The 20987-nt window shown below is 40.9% G+C and overlaps 1 protein-coding gene across 1 annotated transcript; it reads left to right on the forward strand.

Moving 5' to 3' along the window:
- Positions 1-103: 103 nt before the first annotated feature.
- Positions 104-20895, forward strand: si:dkey-110g7.8 (GTPase IMAP family member 8). The gene is made up of 7 exons (XM_057861435.1): positions 104-261; positions 606-1143; positions 3451-4015; positions 4837-4934; positions 5028-5159; positions 6554-7144; positions 10146-20895. Exons 2-7 carry the CDS (start codon positions 1113-1115, stop codon positions 10217-10219), a joined length of 1491 nt encoding a protein of 496 aa, XP_057717418.1. The 5' UTR covers positions 104-261; positions 606-1112; the 3' UTR covers positions 10220-20895.
- Positions 20896-20987: the final 92 nt, after the last annotated feature.

The following is a 20987-nucleotide window of genomic DNA, read 5'->3' on the forward strand; positions in this document are numbered from 1 at the left end:
CATTGTATCAATAAAATAAACAAAATAGCAATGTGCTTGCTAAAATATGTATATATATTTAGATTATTATTTATATTTTTCATGATAAAAAGATACTCCGCAAAGGTAGTATCAAGGCAAGTAATTTTTCTTTTTTTTTCTGTGTGGCTTTTTTGTTTCCTGAAAAAGTGTTGTTTTTTCCCCCCCCAAAAATTATGTTATGTATGGAGTATGCCATTAGGCTAACAAAAGGATGAAGGATGGATGTAAACAAATCCCACGGTACGTTATCTGACGTCAAACCCCACATTTTAACACGCAAGTATATTATTTGAGCCTTTTTATATGGGTTTTTATATAGTAGTGCACGCTAAGGGACATTGCGTTCAACAGGGCTGACATAGTTTATGTGTGTGTGTGCGTGTGTTATATAACGTGGCTGTGCATGCATTTTACATGTTCGTCAGAATTTATTCATGTGGTGTACGTCATCTATCTGCAGGCTTCATATAAACAGTTGTGTTTGATGCAGCAGCTGTAAAAATAAGGTTTCCTCGCTTCTCTCAACTCACACCCCCTTCCTCTCTCCCTCTGTCTATCCATCTTTCGATCTGTCCTGACTGCAGTCTGCATCCGCTGCCCACAGATGCTGCTGCTGCTGCTGCTGAGCAACAGCGTTCTCTTCTGCGTTACATGAGATGAGACATCCTATCATTTCTGCTACAAGGATGAAATAACATGGTTGCAAAGGGGTTTCTCACTCTAGTCAGATAGACAATTGAGAGAAAAGGAGAGTTGACACAACAGAGAAGTCGTTTAAGACACAGATGCAATGTCTGCAATGGCAGAAAAGATTGGGGCAAAGGGTTAAAAGATTACCCAAAAAAAGTGGGGGGAGAGTTTGAATGGCAGCAGGCGTAGAGAGAGGAGGAAGACCACAGAGGGCTACGCTGCGGTAGAATGAGGGTCAGAGAGGAAGCGCGCTTGAGTTGCCAGCCTTCTGCACCCTGCTCAGGAGTCATCGCCGCACTCTCCTCTCTCTGAAGACGCTACAAGAGGAATCCACGGTGGAGGCAAGAAGGAGACGTCGGCGGGGGGTTGAAGAGGAGGAAGCCAGAGGTTCTACACACAAAATGGCTGCTGTGTCCTCTGCCTCTGACACTGGTAGGTGTGTTTTCATCCTTCATCTCACACCTCAGACCCTCTTATTCAGTCAGCGAATTTAGGTTTGAAATTCTCAACACAACAGTCTGTCATCTGCAATTCTGAGAAACTGTTGCTTTAGTCCTCATGTTTCCAGCAACACACAAGGAGAGTGTCAGAGCCGGATGGCTCAACAAACCTCGCTCTCCTCCCCATAACACCCCTCCGTTTTATCACCCCTGCAGAGGTACTCGCCTAGGAAATGTGCTTTTTTTTTCAGTGTCGATGTGTATCTTTCTCTGGCAACTTTTTATTAGAAAATTCACATTTGTTCTTATGACGTACTCACTGGAAGATTTCCAAGGTTCCTCCTCTCTGACCCATATTCCTTTGGAAGAGAACAAAAAGCCAGGGTGCTGGGAAGAGCGATAGAGAGGGAAGAATGAGAACTAAATTAGACTTAAGTAGTTTAGTAGTAGTTTAGAATCAGAAGACACTAAATATAGTACTGACAGAAAAATATTTGGCTTTCTGTTAAATGCCATCATAACCAGCTTCAAAATAAAGTAGTGTAGTATTCCAAGATTTCCTCCTAAAAAGTAGATTTTTCATCATTAAATAGATGTGAGCCACATCACTTAACTCATTGAGAACTATAGACATCCAATTTATTTAAACTGGGAGGACTGGAGTGCAATTGACTGCCATTGAGTTAACAAGTTGTCACAATATTAAAATGTTAAACTAATACGAAACAATATCAATACTAAAAAAAAATACTCGATGCCATTTTCTATATTACATAATGAATAAATTAATAGGTATAAAGACATTTGTGTTTCTTCATTGGTGGTCGCTATTTTTGACGGAAAAAAAAAAGTGACCCAAAATTTACAGGAAGCGACGTAGGAATGACCCAAAATCATCAGGAAGTGACTCAAAATCCACAATAAGTGACCAGGAAATGCCCCAAAATCAACAGGAAGTGACCAATGAACAGGAAGTAACCCCGAAATGTCCTAGAATCAACAGAAAATGATCCAAAATGTACCGAACATACCAGAAGTGACCTATAAGCTCCTTAAAATTACAGTAGGTGACCTAAAATTAATTTGTTACCTGCCATTGACAACAATATGATATGTAATTCAATTAAACTTGAAGGACTATATGTGAATGTTCATCTTTTAGTGCCATTGAAGGCACTAGACGTCTAAGTACCGGTATACACGGAGATTAAGGGGGCCCCCCTGGTGGCCTAAAATTTCATTGCATATAATTGAATTTCCAATATATGTGAATTTAAAATTAAAACAACAAAAATGAATGAAATGAACAGTTTTATTTATTTTTATTTTTTTTTATAATGGTTCAAAAATATTTTTCAAACAGATCGTGTGACTAGCACCTTAGAGTCATTTGTTTTGCTTAGTCCCCCAAAAAGACACCTGAGGACAGAAGAGGCTAAATGGATATGCGTAATTTTTTCAAACCTAAGCTTTCAAAGCGACAATTACTGAGCAAGAGCCAAGGATTGAAGATGTGGACCATGAAACGCCAGAAAGCTTCACCAAAATGGTGAGCGGAGTTTCAGTTTGCTCCACTAAATATTTTTATAAATGTTCCTGGCTGGTATATTCAGTCAAAACAGATGCGGCGTCTACATTTCCACTAGAAAAGACAGAAAACTGCATGCGCACACACACGCACACACACACAGGTAGGATGCCTGTATGTACAGTACGAGCATTGGCTAAGCTATTATCCAAGCATATATCTTGCAAGTTAATTTTATTGCTGACACTACGTTTTGGGGTCATCAACATTTTTGCCCCCTGCCAAAAAAGTCAAACTCCGCCTATGCGTCTAATTCCGTTTGACCAATCATTCGCGCCTCTCAGTAGAAATGGCATCAATGGCTGCCAGTGAGTTTACATACAAAATGCAAAGATAACCTCGACGAACATGACCATCAGGAGTGCAAAATCAAATCTAAACCATGACAATTAAAGTAAATTATCGCTTGGAGCTCTCCTAGTCATAATGGACAGGACGTCTAGCGCTGTCAATGGCAGCAGATGAGTTAACATTAACACTTTGAACATTAACACTACAACTAAAATGTAAGAAATTCTACTAAATTATGATTCAATTAAATGTTATCGCACAAAAAAAAATGAATAATAATAAAATCAAAGGGTAATTGAGGATGTTCAATCTATTGCACTTAAATGTTAAACACAATTTAACTATACTAGGCAGTCTTTCATTTGTATACCACTAGGAGGAGCAGATTTTTCTATTCTTATTTCTCATCCTATCGCTTAGTTTCAGCAGGGGACGGCAGAGGTCGTCACCCTCCTGAACGCCGGCTGCTGATCCTTGGGGGCCCAAAATCTGGTAAGACCTCTTCAGCCAACACCATTCTGGGAGAAGAAATATTTGACCCCGGGACAGAGACTACTCACAGCAACGTGGGTCAGACAGAGATCTTCGGACGTCGGGTCACTGTGGTAGACACGCCCCCGTGGGTCGTCCCTAGTGACCCGGAGGATGACACCGAAACGGATGATAATGGAAATACTGGCGCAGAGTCAGAGAGCCTCCCAAGACCCCCACCAAGCCTTGACAGTGAGGGGCCCTGCATGGGGGCCATCCTCTGCCCACCTGGACCTCACGCAATTTTGCTGGCGGTGTCGGTCACGCAGCCTTTCACTGATATCGAGAGGAGAGCCGCGGAAGAGCAACTTGGGGCCCTTGGAGGCGGAACGTGGAGATACTCCATGGTGCTCTTCACTGGAGTGGACAAGTTACAGAAAGGAGTCTTCATTGAAGAGCACATTGCAAACACAGGAGAGGCCCTGCAGTGGCTGGTGGAAAGATGTGGAAGCAGGTACTTTGTGTTGCTTATTTATGTTATTGTAAACAAGGGTACTGAGCCAAGGCACATGCAATATTTTAGATTAAAAATCAATACGCCATCAAAAAAAAAAAGGTATTTACTGTACTACTGTCGTTACGAACTTACGATAATAAAATTTTCAACTCGATATCCATACTCATAGAAATTGATGATGATACACGTCTAAACATGTGGCTCTTACAAACAAAATTTAAATTCTTAAAGGCCAGCAGGGTGCGAAAAAACACCAGAAATGCAGATAGGCAATAAGTGGACATGACAGCACTGCCATATGCATACATTGGCACAAAATGAATAATGAAAAACCGATGCCGATATTATCCGATATCAATTTAAAATGCTTTTATTGGCCGATATAATCGGATATCCGATAATATCTGACAACTCTAATCCCTAGTAGACGTTCAATCTTGTGGACTGGACGTCTACCACTGTCAGTGGCAGCCGATGAGTTAAGCTTTGGCTTCAGGATAGCTCACGCGAACAAAGCTGTACTGCCAAGTAAACAATCCCTGGGGCTGGTTTTAGTTGAGTGGGGGGGTTTTAGTTGGTTTTTTTTTTTTTTTTTGTGCTACAATCAGCTGAGTAAGAAACAACATTTTTTTGCAGCTTGTAGAAAAAGCAGTGCTGAAAACAATGAATTCCATGTGGACTTCACTACAGAAGACAAGAAATTGTTTACTCAGATGCCTGTGTTAAATTCAGTCAAACTTGGGAGGGAAACAGTAAAATGCTATTACTAGCAAATGTGGCTTTTTGGTTGAGCTCCAACTCCAGTACTCTGCCTGCAGGTACCATGCTTTTGATAACAGCTGGAAAGACACCGAGGACAATACACAAGTACCTGAGCTGATGGAAAAAGTGGAGGAAATGATCACTGACAATCAAGGTTTGGTTGATATCACCAGCAATATTTGTCTTTTTTCTTCTGTGTCATACTATATGCCATTTTTTAATATGAATGCCGGCTGCTTATGTGCAGGCTGGTACTTTGAGGTGAACGAGTTAATTTTGCTGGAGGAAGAGCAGGCCAGGAGAGCACTGGATGAGGAGAGGATGAGGATGGAGGAGCATGCTCGGCAGAGAGAGCAGATGATCGGAGGTCCTCCCAGAGGTACGAGGATCTGTTTGTGTGTTTTATTGTGTTTGATGACCGTGAATAAGTAAGAGAAATGTGTACGTGTACTGCATATTCCAGTGCTGCCAGTGATGAGGAAAATTGTGTGCACTCAATCATCGCAAAGTGAAAAGTTGTTGGCACTGCTGCTTCACAGCAAGAAGGTCTATGGTTTTATTTCAACATGGCTAAAACCATTCGTGGGAATGAAATAAATGCAATGATTAAATTTGACAAATAAAATGTAACGGATTTCATTTATCATAGTAGTAATCCATTTTTTACTATGGGCAAACAAGGGCTGGCCCGATCACTTAACACAAATAAGCACTGGATTTACAGTGGGGCAAATAAGTATTTAGTCAACCACTAATTGTGCAAGTTCTCCCACTTGCAAATATTAGAGAGGCCTGTAATTGTCAAAATGGGTAAACCTCAACCTTGAGAGACAGAATGTGGAAAAAAAGCCCAGAAAATCACATTGTTTGATTTTTAAAGAATTTATTTGCAAATCATTGTGGAAAATAAGTATTTGGTCAATACCAAAAGTTCATCTCAATTCTTTGATATGTACCCTTTGTTGGCAATAACGGAGGCCAAACATTTTCTGAAACTCTTCACAAGCTTTTCACACACTGTTGCTAGTATTTGGCCCATTCCTCCATGCAAATCTCCTCTAGAGCAGTGATTTTTGGGGGCTGACAATTAGTGGTTGACTAAATACTTATTTGCCCCACTGTATAACCTAAATCCTAATACTTTTTCCACTAAATTGTATAATTCATTAATTTATTCTTTTTATTTCATAGCCTTTTATTAATATTGTGTTTTTTTGTCTGCCACTTGTAGTGAAAAATCCATTTGAAGATACTGTAGTGTTTTTATATCTTGCTGTGATTGGTTAGTCATACTTTACTGCCCCTTGTATTTTTTTAAATCATATTTTGATATTTATTCATTCATCTTCTGTACTTCTTATCCTCACAAGGGTCGCGTGGGTGCTTGAGCTTATCCCAGCTAACTAAATGCAGGAAGCAGGATACACCCTGAACTGGTTTCCAGCCAATGGCAGGGCACATATAGACAAATGACCATTTCACACTCAGACCTATGGAGAAATTAGAGTGTTCAATCAGCCTACCATGCATGTTTTTGATATGTGGGAGGAAGCTGGAGTACATGGAGAAAATCCACACAGGCACGGGGAGAACATGCAAACTCTATACCAGCAGAATAGAGCCCAGGATTGAACCCTTAATTTCAGAACAGTGAGGCTACGTGTTAACCACTCTGGCACTATGTTTTGACTTAAATTAACCTCCTTCATTCATCATGTGCAGGGTGACTCAATTCTAAGCTTTTTTTTTCTCCTTTCATACCTCCATTGGCAGAGCTAAGGTTGCTGCTGTTAGGCTGGAAGGGTGTTGGAAAGAGCTCCGTGGGGAACGCCATCTTGGGCCGTCGGTTCTTTGAGTCGGGCCAGGAGACGGACCTCTGTCTTCGCAGGCAGGCACTAGTGTCCGGTCGGCGAGTCACCATAGTCGACACCCCGGGTTGGGATTGGTTTTCAGTGCGGCGCACACCGAAGCGCATCCGTCAAGAGTCGCAGCGTGGTGCCGCCCTTCTGCGACCGGGACCCCACACGCTGCTGCTGGTTCTCCCGGTTGTCTCCTCCCTCACTGCCAGGAAAAGAAGAACACTTTTGGCTCACATTGAGACTCTTTTTGGGGACAGCGCCTGCCTCCACACCATGGTGCTGTTCAGTTGTGGCGACTGGCTAGGCCGCACCCCCATTGAGGAGCACATACTCAGAGGGGGACGGGAACTGCAAAGACTGCTGGAGTATTGTGGGAACTATTACCACGTCTTGGACAGTAAGACCCCTGGCAAGGACAGGAGTGTCTCAAACCTCCTGGATAGGATCGAGGAGATGATCAGGGAGAACGGGGACAAAGCCTTCCTTCCTGTCCAGACCGAGTGGTGTAAGTCATGCAATTTTAACTTTACTATACATTTATGACACTCAATACAGAAGGTGTGCCTGCATAATCACATCCAATACAAAAACTGCATAAAACATGTGTTTACAAGGATAATAATGTGAAGTTGACCTTGTGAAGGGTGTCCATTTAGTCATTCTGTTTGTAGTCTTTAGTGTTATAGAACTGCTATGCATCATAATGAGAGTGAGTGACTAAAAATCAAGATTTTGGTTTGCAATTTTTGTCTTATGTGTAGCAAAACTTTCAAGTTTTTTTTAGTTACTACCAGTTGACCGGTCCATTTTGTTCCAAACGTTTAATTGGAAGTGAGCTTCATTTACGCAGCCACTCAGGTAAAGAAAAAAGCAGTGACGTGTCACCGATGCATTTCAGACTGTAATTGGACAAGAAACAAACATTTTTTTGTCCAGCTGCTTTCTCTGAATAAAAAACACGATATAAACAACAACAATGGGAGTACAACTCCCATGTGGCACATTAAAACTGTTCGGCCAATAAAGATGCTCACATTCTCATTATCTGTGTCTCAGTATCGAACAGGTCAAGTTCATATGAATACAAATATATTTCATAGGATGGATGGATGGATGGATAGATAGATAGATAGATAGATAGATAGATAGATAGATAGATAGATAGATAGATAGATAGATAGATAGATAGATAGATAGATAGATAGATAGATAGATAGATAGATAGATAGATAGATAGATAGATAGATAGATAGATAGATAGATAGATAGATAGATAGATAGATAGATAGATAGATAGATGGCGGAAAACACTCAGGTGACTTGAAGTTCCGCTCTGAGACCCCCAATTTAGCCAACTTTAAAAATTGTCCGATATGCATGTGTGATACATCATTGGAAAGTTTAAAATCACAATTTTCTGGGAGAAGAAAAATTTTGAGCAGGAGGGCTTTTTAAAAAAAAAAAAAAAAAAAATTTTTAAACAGCAAAACCCTATATGGAGGTGAGAGCACGCGAGAACAGAATTACAGACGCCATGACTTAAACGAGATATTATCGCGTACTTACTTTGTTTCGATCCGAAAACTCCATGTAGCATGTATCACTGAGTGTCAAGACACAGCTGTGAATGGCCACAGCTGGATTTTGGGGGGATTTTATGGGTGAAACATGGTAATATAACAAGCGATGCAGAAATCGCAGACATGAAGGAGTGGTCGAGATTTTCTTTTTCATATATTTACCCTTTTAAACGTTTTTTTTTTTTCAAGTTTTTTATGTTTGGATCAATTATTTATCAACTAATATATCGGAGAAAATGCCATAGTAACAAAAAATATAATTAAGCGATAGTTATGAGGTAGATAACCGTTACTTTTTTACAGACGCAATTTTTTTCATTGTGACATAATTTGTTTAAAATATGTGAAGTGTTTTTTTCTTTTAAACGAAATATAGACATCAATGAATGATTTTAAGCTAGAAACGACAGACATTTTGAATAATGAATATAATTAATTACTTTCGTTTTATGGCTGGGTTGAAACAAAAGCGGTTGCGCGACGTCTGTAAACGGGGGTTTTCAGGGTAAAACGGACAAATTCAAAATAGTTCGGGGGCTTAATGTGCTATGAATCTGCTATGGCAGCATATAGACATATTGTTCTATCAAACACAATAGTTGTTTTAGCTTAAAACACAGCAGTTTCTTTTAAAGAGGAGTGCAAGAGCAGAAACTGCTTTTTCAGTCTTGTCTCTCTCTCTCTCTATCTATATCTATATATATATATATATATCTATATATATATATATATATATATATATATATATATATATATATAATTACGAAATGTGCAGTATTATGGTAAATAATTAATACAAATAATTTAAGAAATTGATTGAATTAAAACATGATTGGACGTATGTAGGCATGTGCCGGTATGATATTCTGACAGTATGATAACTTGAAGCCAAAACATCTCGGTTATATTACAGCTCTAAAATGTGTTACTTTGAGTTATTCAAAACATGTTACAAAAAATAACTGAAATATTCGAAATAGAATTAAAATAAATGGAGACCTTTTGGTGAGCCTACACCCACAGCCACAGCTTAACATTACTGCCATCAGAACAAAAATAATTGAATTATTTTCCATAAAAAGCACGTGTGTATGACTTGTATCATGTTTACATTATACAGACATTCTTTTTCTCTACACAGACATATGCCAGGGAGAAAAACCACCACGTTTTACCACCGCTAGACACACTAAACATGCTGGCTTTAACTCTCGTAGCTGGTGGCAAACGTTCATGACAGTGTTTACTGACCTTTAATTTTGTTTAAATATGAAATACTATTGGAGATATTGCCTCCTCAGCTACCACCCTCCGCAAACATGTTTAAAATGTCAGTTGGCCCTCCTCCTCTAAGCTGTCTCTAACTTTTCTGTAGCCAAAATATTCCCATACCCGCGATTTTGTTTTCTTCGATGGGGGAAAAGTTCAGGCGTTTCACCTCGTTCAGCCATCGTGTAGCACAGTTGACTCACTGACACTGAGCAACAACCAGTGGGGGAGTGTTGAGCCTTACAGCTGCAATCGAGGGATTTCTCCATGCATTTTTGGGACAGAAAAAATAGCTAATACCCTAGGGACGGTATGATAGGAAACGTTTGCGGTTTTGAAACATTGATGTTTTCGTACCACGGTATACCTTGAAACCGGTAATCAGCACATGACTAGACATATGTCATCGGTAATGGTATTGAAAGTGTTAAAAGTACACATCAACTATATATGTGACTGTTGGCTAAATTACACTTTTTAAAACTAATTTATTTTTAGATTCTCATTCATTCTGTTTTGTTTGACTGTGATCGACACTGATTAACCGGTTAGAAAATTCTTGCATGTAAAAACATGACATACAATGAGAAGCTTGATGATGTGTATTACAGTGTGATGTTGATGCCTTGTATAATCTAATTGTCTCGTATTTGACAGTGAGCGAGGAGAGCTCTTACTCATCGGACAACACTGAGCCCGAGGATGACTGTCGAGGGTGCCAACTGCAGTGATGAAGATGAAAGCAAAGAGGTCATGTGCGTGTTTACTGTTTTTCTGCGTCCAATTGGACCAAACCTAACCTCATGTACCTCTAACCTCGCCTAGCTAGCACGCGAATAAAGAGGGGTGATTGTGAGTAGATCTGAGATAAAAACACTGGTGGATATTGGATGAGGATCACATTTGAGCACTCTTGTTAAAGAAATGTTCCATGAATATATTTACAGAAAAAGATGCTGCAGCAAAGTAACGGATTACCCTTCCCTATAACCTTATGTTGCATCCATACACTGTCAAGATTTAGAGTTGAAAATGTGATGAATCATAAAGCCGCCGAGCGCATCTTAAGTCTAATCCGCTTCACTTATGTAGGGATCTGTCTAAAATGACATTATCTGAACAACACAGCTTGATGTCTCACGTCTGCTAAAGGACCAAGGCCTTGTCCACACGTAGCAGGGTATGTCTCACAAAAAAGACACATGTTCTACTGTTTGACCTATCATCCATATGCAAACGCACAATTTGGGCATTTAACTGAACCTCCAACCAGACTGAAGATTTGTGAATTCTGCGTGTGTACATAAATAATTGCATTGTCAATGCCTGTGGCGAAATATGTCATTTACGTGTCCTGTGTTTACCATCAGCAGCAATGCGCTTTAACTCACAAAGGTTTTGACGCTACTTCTAGACCAGGTGCTGTTCTATTATCTTTTCCTTTCCTCATCAGGCATGTTCTCCTTTCAAGTTACCTATGCCGCGTTAGCAATCTGCAGATTCGGCACTGAATGATAAAATGTGAAGTTGTTTTTAAATAAATGTCTTAAAAAGTCAGGCGTCAACAGTAGTGGTGTGACAATATATCGACCTAGTGATATACTCAATAGGTTATCGATAAGAATTGTATCGTTTTAAAAAGATATCACTGTTTAGCAAAGGAACCAAAAGGCTGCTACTAAATTTTTCCATTAGAATAGTGTCTATATAACTGTAACTCTTCGGCTACCATTGACGACACTCATTCATTCATTCATTTTCCATGCCGCTTATTCCTCACGAGGGTCGCGGAGGTGCTGGAGCCTATCCCAGCTAACTTCGGGCAGTAGGCAGGGGACACCCTGAATTGGTTGCCAGCCAATCGCAGGGCACAAGGAGACACAAAACCATTCACGCACACACTCACACCTACGGCCAATTTAGAGTGTTCAATCAGCCTACCATGCATGTTTTTGGGATGTGGGAGAAAACCGGAGTTCCCGGAGGAAACCCACGCAGGCACGGGGAGAACATGCAAACTCCACACAGGAAGGCCAAAGCCCGGGATTGAACCCTTGATCTCAGAACTGTGAGGCAGACGTGCTAACCACTCAGCCACCGTGCCGCCTTGACGACACTCAATCTCCAATTAATTTTTACTGGTAGGGGCGAATGAACCTCAATCAAAATTAATTGGACGTATCGCGCCGTCAATGGCACTTTAACATGAGCATTCAAAACCAGTCCTCCCTGTTTAAATGAATTGGACGTCTAGCATCGTCACTGGCAGCCAATGAGTTAAGAAAGACACTAATTTGTTTAGAAGACTGTTGCAATAATATAGTGTCACTGTATTTATTTTCAGAAATGTTGCACTGAAATATTCGCATAGTCTGTGAGGGAGACAAAAGTTTTTGGCAGATTGTACGCAACAGTGCAACAAATAAACATTGCCTATTTTTCTACTTAGAAATAGCTTGTTCGTCTCTTTATTATTTATTATTTTTTATGTTGGATGATCATAGTTATCGTCAGCTTTTTTTCGTATCGTATCGAGAGGTACCTCTAGTCAATGAAATACAGTGATCCCTCGCTACTTCGCGCTTCAAACTTCACGCCCTCAGTCCATCGAGGGTTTTTTTTTTTTCAATTAAAAAATAAATAAATATTAAATAAATAAATACATGTGAGCCGTCCTGTAGTCTTACTCTACTGTACCTCCTGCTGCTTTTCATTGGTCAGGCAGTGCACTGGAGTTGCTTATTTAAGTTAACAATGATTGACAGACATTTATTGTTTGATTTTGCCACAGATGCTTTGAAGCCGAAGCTTCAAAGCGCCGCATGCGTCAATCAGCGTTTAACTTGTTAAACAGTTGCTGTGGCAACTCATTGTGTGTAAGTGAGCAGCTTGAGTTGATTTGAGTGGATTCACTCAATGAAGCATTTGATAAAGACAATCATTTTTCTACTTTATTCTGGCGCCTTCTAGGGTACTGAATGGGGAGAGTAGCTGAGAGCTGTCATGACATAACATCGCTTCAATGATATCTGGCGACGTGAATGGGTATAACGTCTCGACCGCGAATATAAGACGATCCCCTCTTTTTCAGTCTTATTTCAATGCAAAAAACGCCGCCTTATATTCGGGCCAATACGATATATACGGTATATACTGTATATACACATACATACATCAAACTTGTTGTTTGTTTTGTTTTTAATTGCGCCGTCTAGCTGCGGGATTTTGCATTCAAATATGCAGGCACTTTTATTTCTAATAGAAAAACTCCAACACTACACTGTAGGTGAAATTGAACCTGTCTTTATAGTAGCCTAGAAGTAGTACGTAAACTATTCAGCATGCATGTGTCGTGCCATTGTGCACGCCTCATGTGGAGAAAAAGCGCGCGTCTGACAAATTTGGACTGAAACGGCTGTTTTTGAATGGGACAAACAAAATAAGATCCTCAGCAACCCCTGGTGTGAGTAACTTCCAGCACCCCTGATAAAACTGCACCTATGCTGTTGTGTGTGGATAATAATATTCCTACAAACGAGGTGGTATGTACGTAGATTTTTTTTTCTTGATGGAGGAGGCAAAATACTGCCCTGCTACATGTGCACAAGGCCTAACTTGAAAAACATTTCCTTCTGTTATTGCTTTCATTTTCGGAAAGAAAATCAAAGGCTTCACAGGGAAACACTTCTGTTTGAACACAATATCAAAACACAGGTACTGTGTCAGATGACGGATGAGAAATCTGCTGGGAGTGAGTGCACCTGCCAATGTTTGCTCACTCAATCCAGTAAGACTTTGCACATGAAAGCAGATGGGTTTATGAGAACTACGAATCCTGAGTGATGTTAAAAATTGTGGAAATGTTTTTGATTTGTTTCTGCTCGGGAAGTCAGGGTTGAAACGATCTCTCTTGGGGTAAAATCTGGCACAGGGCTGGGTGATGCTGATTGAAATACTGCAGACATGGATCCTGTTAATCAAAAAACGCCGGTTTGCATCAACTAAATAGAAAGTCTTTGTGCTTTGGTTTTATTTTCTTTTATTCTTTTGTGCTTGTAGATCAAGATAGTCCATTAAACAAATTGGGTCATAAATATAGTCATGTCTGCAGTGGTTCTCATGCCCAAGTCAAGAGGGGCACAAACAATATCGGGGCAGCTGTACTAAAAGTACTGTTGTCACAATACTAAAATTTTCAACTCCATATCGATGGTAAAAAAAAAAAAATACTCGATATTCTATAAATAAAAAACCCAAAATTAAATGCAAACTGTTTCACTGTTTATGCAATAGTGGTCATTATTTTTGACAGGGGAAAAAAGTCCTCAAATGGCCCCCAAATTAACAGGAAGTAACCTGGGAATCAGAAAAAGACTCGAAATCAACAGGAAGTGATCTGGAAATGCCTCAGAATCAACAAGAAGTGACCAATGCACCGGAGGTGACCCAGAAATGCCCTAAAATCAACAGGAAATGATCCAAAATGTACAATGTACAAAATGTACAAGATGTGACCCTGGAATGCCCCAAAACCAAGGGCGTAGGTTTGCATAGGGACGGTAGGGACATAATACTACCAACTTTTCAGGATGCTCAAATTGTCCCCATCAACTTTTAAGGCAACCTTATTTGCATTATATAATAAGTTCAGTTATACTGGTAATTTAGATTGTCTCCCCATATGTTGTAAGGATATACTGTAATTGACCCTACCATTATTAAGTGAATTATTTTAAATTTTGTTCAGACTTACATTTACCCCTTTTTACTGCTGAGTGTGCCAGTCCATTTTTCCCCTCAAATGCACGTTTGATTGGCTGATGACTCACAAACACACGCACTCACAGCCCCAGCCCCATGCCGCCTCCTCCACCCCCTTCGAAGAGGAGGGATATTAGATTTTTTTTTTTCAACCAGCTGCAGCAACTTTATTTAATGTAGAAAGACATCAATGTTGTGGAGGTGGTGAACACACCACTAATTTTGCTACTGAAAGTCCGACCTGTATCAGCGTTAGCATAACATTAAACTGGTTGAATTTGTTGACCTCCAAAACTTGAGTAGGAGGCTGCTTAGAAAGAAGTGTCCTCCTGTATGTATTTTCTACTGTTAACGTTAATCAAACTGTGAGAAATGTAGTGAACCGAGGTTTATCCCTTTCTCCCCAATTTACCTTTTTATTTTATTTATGTGGTTTTAAAGCAGCCCAAAGCAGATTTCATTTTTTTGTTGAGTTTGGCTGTGCTTGTGGACAAAAGCAGTAGTGTCTTACCTGAAGGAAGGTTGAATTTTTATCTGTTTTTGTTTATCCCTGACTAAGAGGTTTTTTGTGTTATTTCTAATGTATATTTTTATATATTATATGAATGTTATATTCATTTCTCAACAATGTTGAGTGGTCTTAAGCGAAATGTTTATTTTTTGCATTCCTGAATAGTTAAGATATTATTAACAAGTTTGTATTTATTGTGTATTTTAATATAATTTGAGTTATGTTCAAATATTGAAATCTAAATTTGCTAATTAAATCCAGACATTTATACTGGAAGTTTTCAAACTGTTTCTTTAGTAGATTTTAAAAACAAATGTTTGAATGGAACAGTGTATCACCTGAACCAATACATATGAAATTTAGTATAAACAGATGTATTTTGCCTTGATTATTTGGCCTATCAATTAATTAGGTTTATTTTAGTGAGAAATGTAGCCCTGACCCCCATTCACCCGATTTTTGTTCTGATTAATGTCCAGTCCCCAGCAAAAAGTGTACATGCAGGTTATGCTGTTATATCGTCCCTACCAACAATGAGACCAAACCTACGCCCTTGCCCAAAACATACTTGAAATGACCCAAAATCAACACGAAGTGACCGATAAGTACCATAAAATTACCAAGGAGGTTACTAAAAGTCGATTCATTGCCTGCCACTGACAACTACAGTCATCAAATTCGTTTAAACTGGGAGGGCTGTGAATGCTCATCTTTCAGGGGAGTTTGCCTTTTGCAGTCAAAATTAATAGGACTGTCAATGGCAGCCGATGAGCTAACAAGGAAAATGCAAAACTACCTGCCATTATCCTTACTATGAAGAGTAGAGCAAAATCAAATTATATCAAATAACAGAGCATCGATACTTTTGCAATCAAATATCGTATCTGGATGCAACATTTGTGTATCATAACTTCATTACTTTCAACAACCTTAACAGAAAGTAGTGTGAAGCAGCCCTGATTGGCTAGCTTTGCGTCGCCATTTGTGCTATATTGACAAGTTCAACTCCGCTCTACGTGCCTCAGCATCAAAGCGTGATAGTGGGAGTACAGTCTTTCTGCAGGGCTGTTTCCTATAGAATACGTCAAGCTTTCGCATGCTACAGAAACCACGTAACCTCATGAATCACTGGAGCTCAATAATAGGGCTACCAAGCAACTTTTTCTACGCCTAGAATAAATCGGCAATATAAACAAGATGTATCCAGCAGTCTGAGGCATGTTAGAATACGCATGAGTTCCTAGAGATTTGATGGCAAACTTCACTTCCTTGCCGCTTGAAAACACCCATGCCAATATCTGGTCTGACATTATATCTCTGTATTTTTTTACACCTGCCAACAAAAATAAGAAAGAAAATATTTTTACATACATGTATTTAACCCTTTATAGGGCACTCATTGAACTCATTTGCTGCCCATGATGGCACCCGACATCCAGTCCCTTTGGACCGGGAGGGGCGAATGAGCATTCGTTCATTCACACCTCCCAGTCAAAATGAATTGGACGTCTATCACCGCTATGGCTATGGCAGGCAAGGAGTTAAATGTTATGAAATTTTAAAAAATAAATGAATAAATAAATAAACAGTTTTAGTGTTTTGGAGGGGCATAACCAGAGTGTATTTATGTTTTTATTCATTTTATTTAGTTTTTATTTAAATTGAATGAATTCATCATTTTATCTATTCATAAAAAAATAGGTATAGTAAATGATATTGAAAAATACTTTTTTTTTTTTTCTTTCTTTTTTTAAACCTGTCCTGTTCAGCTGCCTAGATACGGAGAATGGGAATCTGAGTGTCTTTGTTCGCTGGACAGTTTTAATGTGCCGAATGGGAGATCAGGCCTGAACAATATTGGAAAACCCTATCATTGCAGTTTTGGGGGGGCTTGCGATATATTGCGATGTTGAAACTAAAATAATTTTCACCACATAACTTGAATAGCCATGTCTGGGAAAGGCCTGAACGATATTGGAACGATTTGAAACAATTCACATGTGGTCCCCGGGTCATGACGTACGTAGTTTGGCCCACATAAGGCTGTAAGTTGTTTCCGCTAATTTGTTTGTGTATGCATTTGTAACTAAGTTTACAGCTACAGTTTGTGGAGTTACGTGTGAGCGATTTGCTATGAGAATTGTAAATACGTTAGCTTTTGTAGCATTTAAGCTAGATGACTTTTGTTAGGCTAATAAGGCTAATTTAATCTTCTAAATTTCCATATTGAGCAGACTAGATGGATGTTTGAACACCAATTGTTTTGTGTCAAGTGTTTTATTGTTCAAATGCGTGTCGTGTTATATGTGTTAGAGCTTTAATTGTCAAAAGTGGAGGAAGTAAAAAGCTTCAAAAAGCACAATTGCCTTATTTGATATCTGTAAAACTGAACAACTTCATGTTTCATGAGGACAAAATAAGTCATATTAATAAAGTAAATTAAAAAATATGATACTGTGCGGTACAATAAGGTACTATTTATGCGACAAAAAAAATTAATTACTGAATTAATTATAATTAAAAATGACTGGAAACAAAATGGCGGACAAGACTCCGGCGTCGAAAACTCAAAATCGCGTAAGTCGAGTACGTTGTAACCCGGGGACTACCTGTATATTTTTTAAATTACAAACTCGATCCTTATCACGTGATCAGATCGAGGACATCCCTAAATTATATAATGCCATTTAATCCAGGCTTGCTGTATATGAAAAGGATCCAGAATTTGCACACTTGCTGCATTTATGAAGTAAAACAAAAGTTAACATGTTAAAAAATTAAAATTAAAAAAAAAAAAAAACAATTGCACATTCTGCAGTGTGACTATTGCGCATGTGCACATTGCGACGTTCAAATGATATATTGTGCAGGCTTAACTCCCATCATGGTTGTTTATATTGTGTTGATCATTCAGAGAAAGCACCTGGGCGGAAAAGCGTTTTGGGGTTACAGAGAGAAAGGAAGAACAAGAAGAAGAACAGAAGAAATAGTGGTAAGGGAAAAAAACACCATTCACATACAGTTCAATACAGTGGTACCTCTAGTTATGAAATGAATTGGTTCTGCAAGTAGTTTCGTAACCTGAAAATTCCGTATATAAATATAATTGGATCACAAGTGCACCACTACATTCATAGGTACGGTGCTGGCCAAAAGTATTGGCACCCCTGCAATTCTGTCAGATAATGCTCAATTTCTCCCAGAAAATGATTGCAATCAGGCTTTGGTGGTGATATCTTCATTTTTTTTGCTTGCAATGAAAAAACACAAAAGACACTGGGAAAAAAATTAAATCGTTATCATTTTACACAAAACTCCGAAAATGGGCCAGACTTAAGTATTGGCACGCTCAGCCTAATACTTGGTAGCACAACCTTTAGACAAAATGTCTGCGAACAACCACTTCCGGTATCCATCAATGAGATTCTCACAATGCTCTGCTAGAATTTTACTCCATTCTTCTTTGGTCAACTGCTCCAGGTCTCTGAGATTTGAAGGGTGCCTTCTCCAAACTGCCATTTTTCAGATCTCTCCACAGTTGTTCTATGGGATTCAGGTCTGGACTCATTGCTGGCCACTTTAGAAGTCTCTAGTGCTTTCTCTCAAACCATTTTCTAGTGCTTATGAAGTGTGTTTTGGGTCATTGTCCTGCTGGAAAACCCATGGCCTCTGAGGGAGACCCAGCTTTCTCACACTGGGCCCTACATTATGCTGCAAAATTTGTTGGTAGTCTTCAGACTTCATAATGCCATGCAAACGGTCAAGCAGTCCAGTGCCAGAGGCAGCAAAGCAACCCCAAAACATCAGGGAACCTCAGCCATTTGATTGTGGGGACCGTGTTCTTTTCTTTGAAGGCCACTTTTTTTCCCTGTAAGCTCTATCTTGATGCCTTTTCCCACAAAGCTCTACTTCTGCCTCATCTGACCAGAAAACATTCTTCCAAAACATTTTTGGCTTTCTCAGGTAAGTTTTGGCAAACTCCAGCCTGGCTTTTTTATGTCTCTGGGTCAGAAGTGGGGTCTTCCTGGGTATCCTACCATAGAGTCCCTTTTCATTCAGACGCCGTCAGATAGTACGGGTTGACACTGTTGTACCCTCGGACTGCAGGACAGCTTGAACTTATTTGGATATTAGTCGAGGTTCTTTATCCACCATCCGCACAATCTTTCGTTGAAACCACTCGTCAATTTTTCTCTTCCGTCCACATCTAGGGAGGTTAGCCACAGTGCCATGGGCTTTTCACTTACTGATGACACTGCGCACGGTAGACACAGGAACATTCAGGTCTTTGGAGATGGACTTGTAGCCTCGAGATTGCCCATGCTTCCTCACAATTTTGCTTCTCAATTCCTCAGAGAGTTCTTTGGTCTTCTTTCTTTTCTCCATGCTGATGTGGTACACACAAGGGCACAGGACAGAGGTTGAGTCAACTTTAATCCATTTTAACTGACTGTAAGTGTGATTTAGTTATTGCCACCACCTGTTATGTTCCACAGGTAAGTAACAGGTGCTGTTAATTGCACAAATTAGAGAAGCATCACATGATTTTTCAAAGGGTGCCAATACTTTTGTCTGGCCCATTTTTTGAGTTTTGTGTAAAATGATAATGATTTTTTTGCCCCCATTCTCATTTGTGTTTTTTCATTGCAAGCAAACAAATGAAGATCCATCCATCCATCCATTATCTTCCGCTTGTTCCGGGGTTGGGTCGCGGTGGCAGCAGCTTTAACAGGGAAGCCCAGACTTCCCTCTCCCCAGCCACTTCAACCAGCTCCTCCGGCGGGATCCCAAGGCGTTCCCAGGCCAGCCGCGAGACATAGTCTCTCCAGCGTGTCCTGGGTCGTCCCCGGGGCCTCCCGCCGGTGGGACATGCCCGGAACACCTCTCCAGGGAGGCGTCCGGGAGGCATCCGAACCAGATGCCCGAGCCACCTCAGCTGGCTCCTCTCTACGCGGAGGAGTAGCAGCTCGACGCCGAGTCCCTCCCGGATGACCGAGCTTCTCACCCTATCTCTAAGGGAGAGCCCGGACACCCTGCGGAGGAAACTCATTTCGGCCGCTTGTATCCGGGATCTTGTTCTTTCGGTCACGACCCAAAGCTCGTGACCATAGGTGAGGTAGGAACGTAGATCGACTGGTAAATCGAGAGCTTTGCCTTTCGGCTCAGCTCCTTCTTCACCACTACGGACCGGTGCAGAGTCCGCATTACTGCAGACGCCGCACCGATTCGCCTGTCGATCTCCCGCTCCCTCCTACCGTCACTCGTGAACAAGACCCCAAGATACTTGAACTCCTCCACTTGGGGCAGGATCTCATCCCCGACCCGGAGAGGGCACTCCACCCTTTTCCGACTGAGGACCATGGTCTCGGATTTGGAGGTGCTGATCTTCATCCCAACCGCTTCACACTCAGCTGCGAACCGCTCCAGTGAGAGTTGGAGGTCACGGCTTGATGAAGCCAACAGCACTAAATCATCTGCAAAAAGCAGAGATTCAGTCACCAAACCGGACCCCCTCAACGCTTCGGCTGCGCCTAGAAATTCTGTCCATAAAAATTTTGAACAAAATCGGTGACAAAGGGCAGCCTTGGCGGAGTCCAACCCTCACTGGGAACGAATTCGACTTACTGCCGGCAATGCGGACCAGACTCTGACACCGGTCGTTCAGGGACCAAACAGCCCTTACCAAGGGGCTCGGTACCCCGTACTCCCGGAGCACCCTCCACAGGATTCCCCTAGGCACACGGTCGAACGCCTTCTCCAAATCCACAAAACACATGTAGACTGGTTGGGCGAACTCCCATGCACCCTCGAGGACCCTGCTGAGGGTGTAGAGCTGGTCCACTGTTCCACGGCCGGGACGAAAACCACACTGCTCCTCCTGAATCCAAGATTCGACTTCCCGACGGACCCTCCTCTCCAGTACCCCTGAATAGACTTTACCGGGGAGGCTGAGGAGTGTGATTCCTCTATAATTGGGATACACCCTCCGGTCCCCCTTTTTAAAAAGGGGGACCACCACCCCGGTCTGCCAATCCAGAGGCACTGTCCCCGATGTCCACGCGATGTTGTAGAGGCGTGTCAGCCATGACAGCCCTACAACATCCAGAGCCTTTAGGAACTCCAGGCGGATCTCATCCACCCCCGGGGCCTTGCCACCGAGGAGCTTACCAACCGCCTCAGTGACTTCAACCCCAGAGATCGAAGAGCCCACCTCAGAGTCCCCAGAC

The sequence above is a fragment of the Corythoichthys intestinalis genome, chromosome 16 (assembly GCF_030265065.1).
Source record: "Corythoichthys intestinalis isolate RoL2023-P3 chromosome 16, ASM3026506v1, whole genome shotgun sequence".
Taxonomy (NCBI): domain Eukaryota; kingdom Metazoa; phylum Chordata; class Actinopteri; order Syngnathiformes; family Syngnathidae; genus Corythoichthys; species Corythoichthys intestinalis.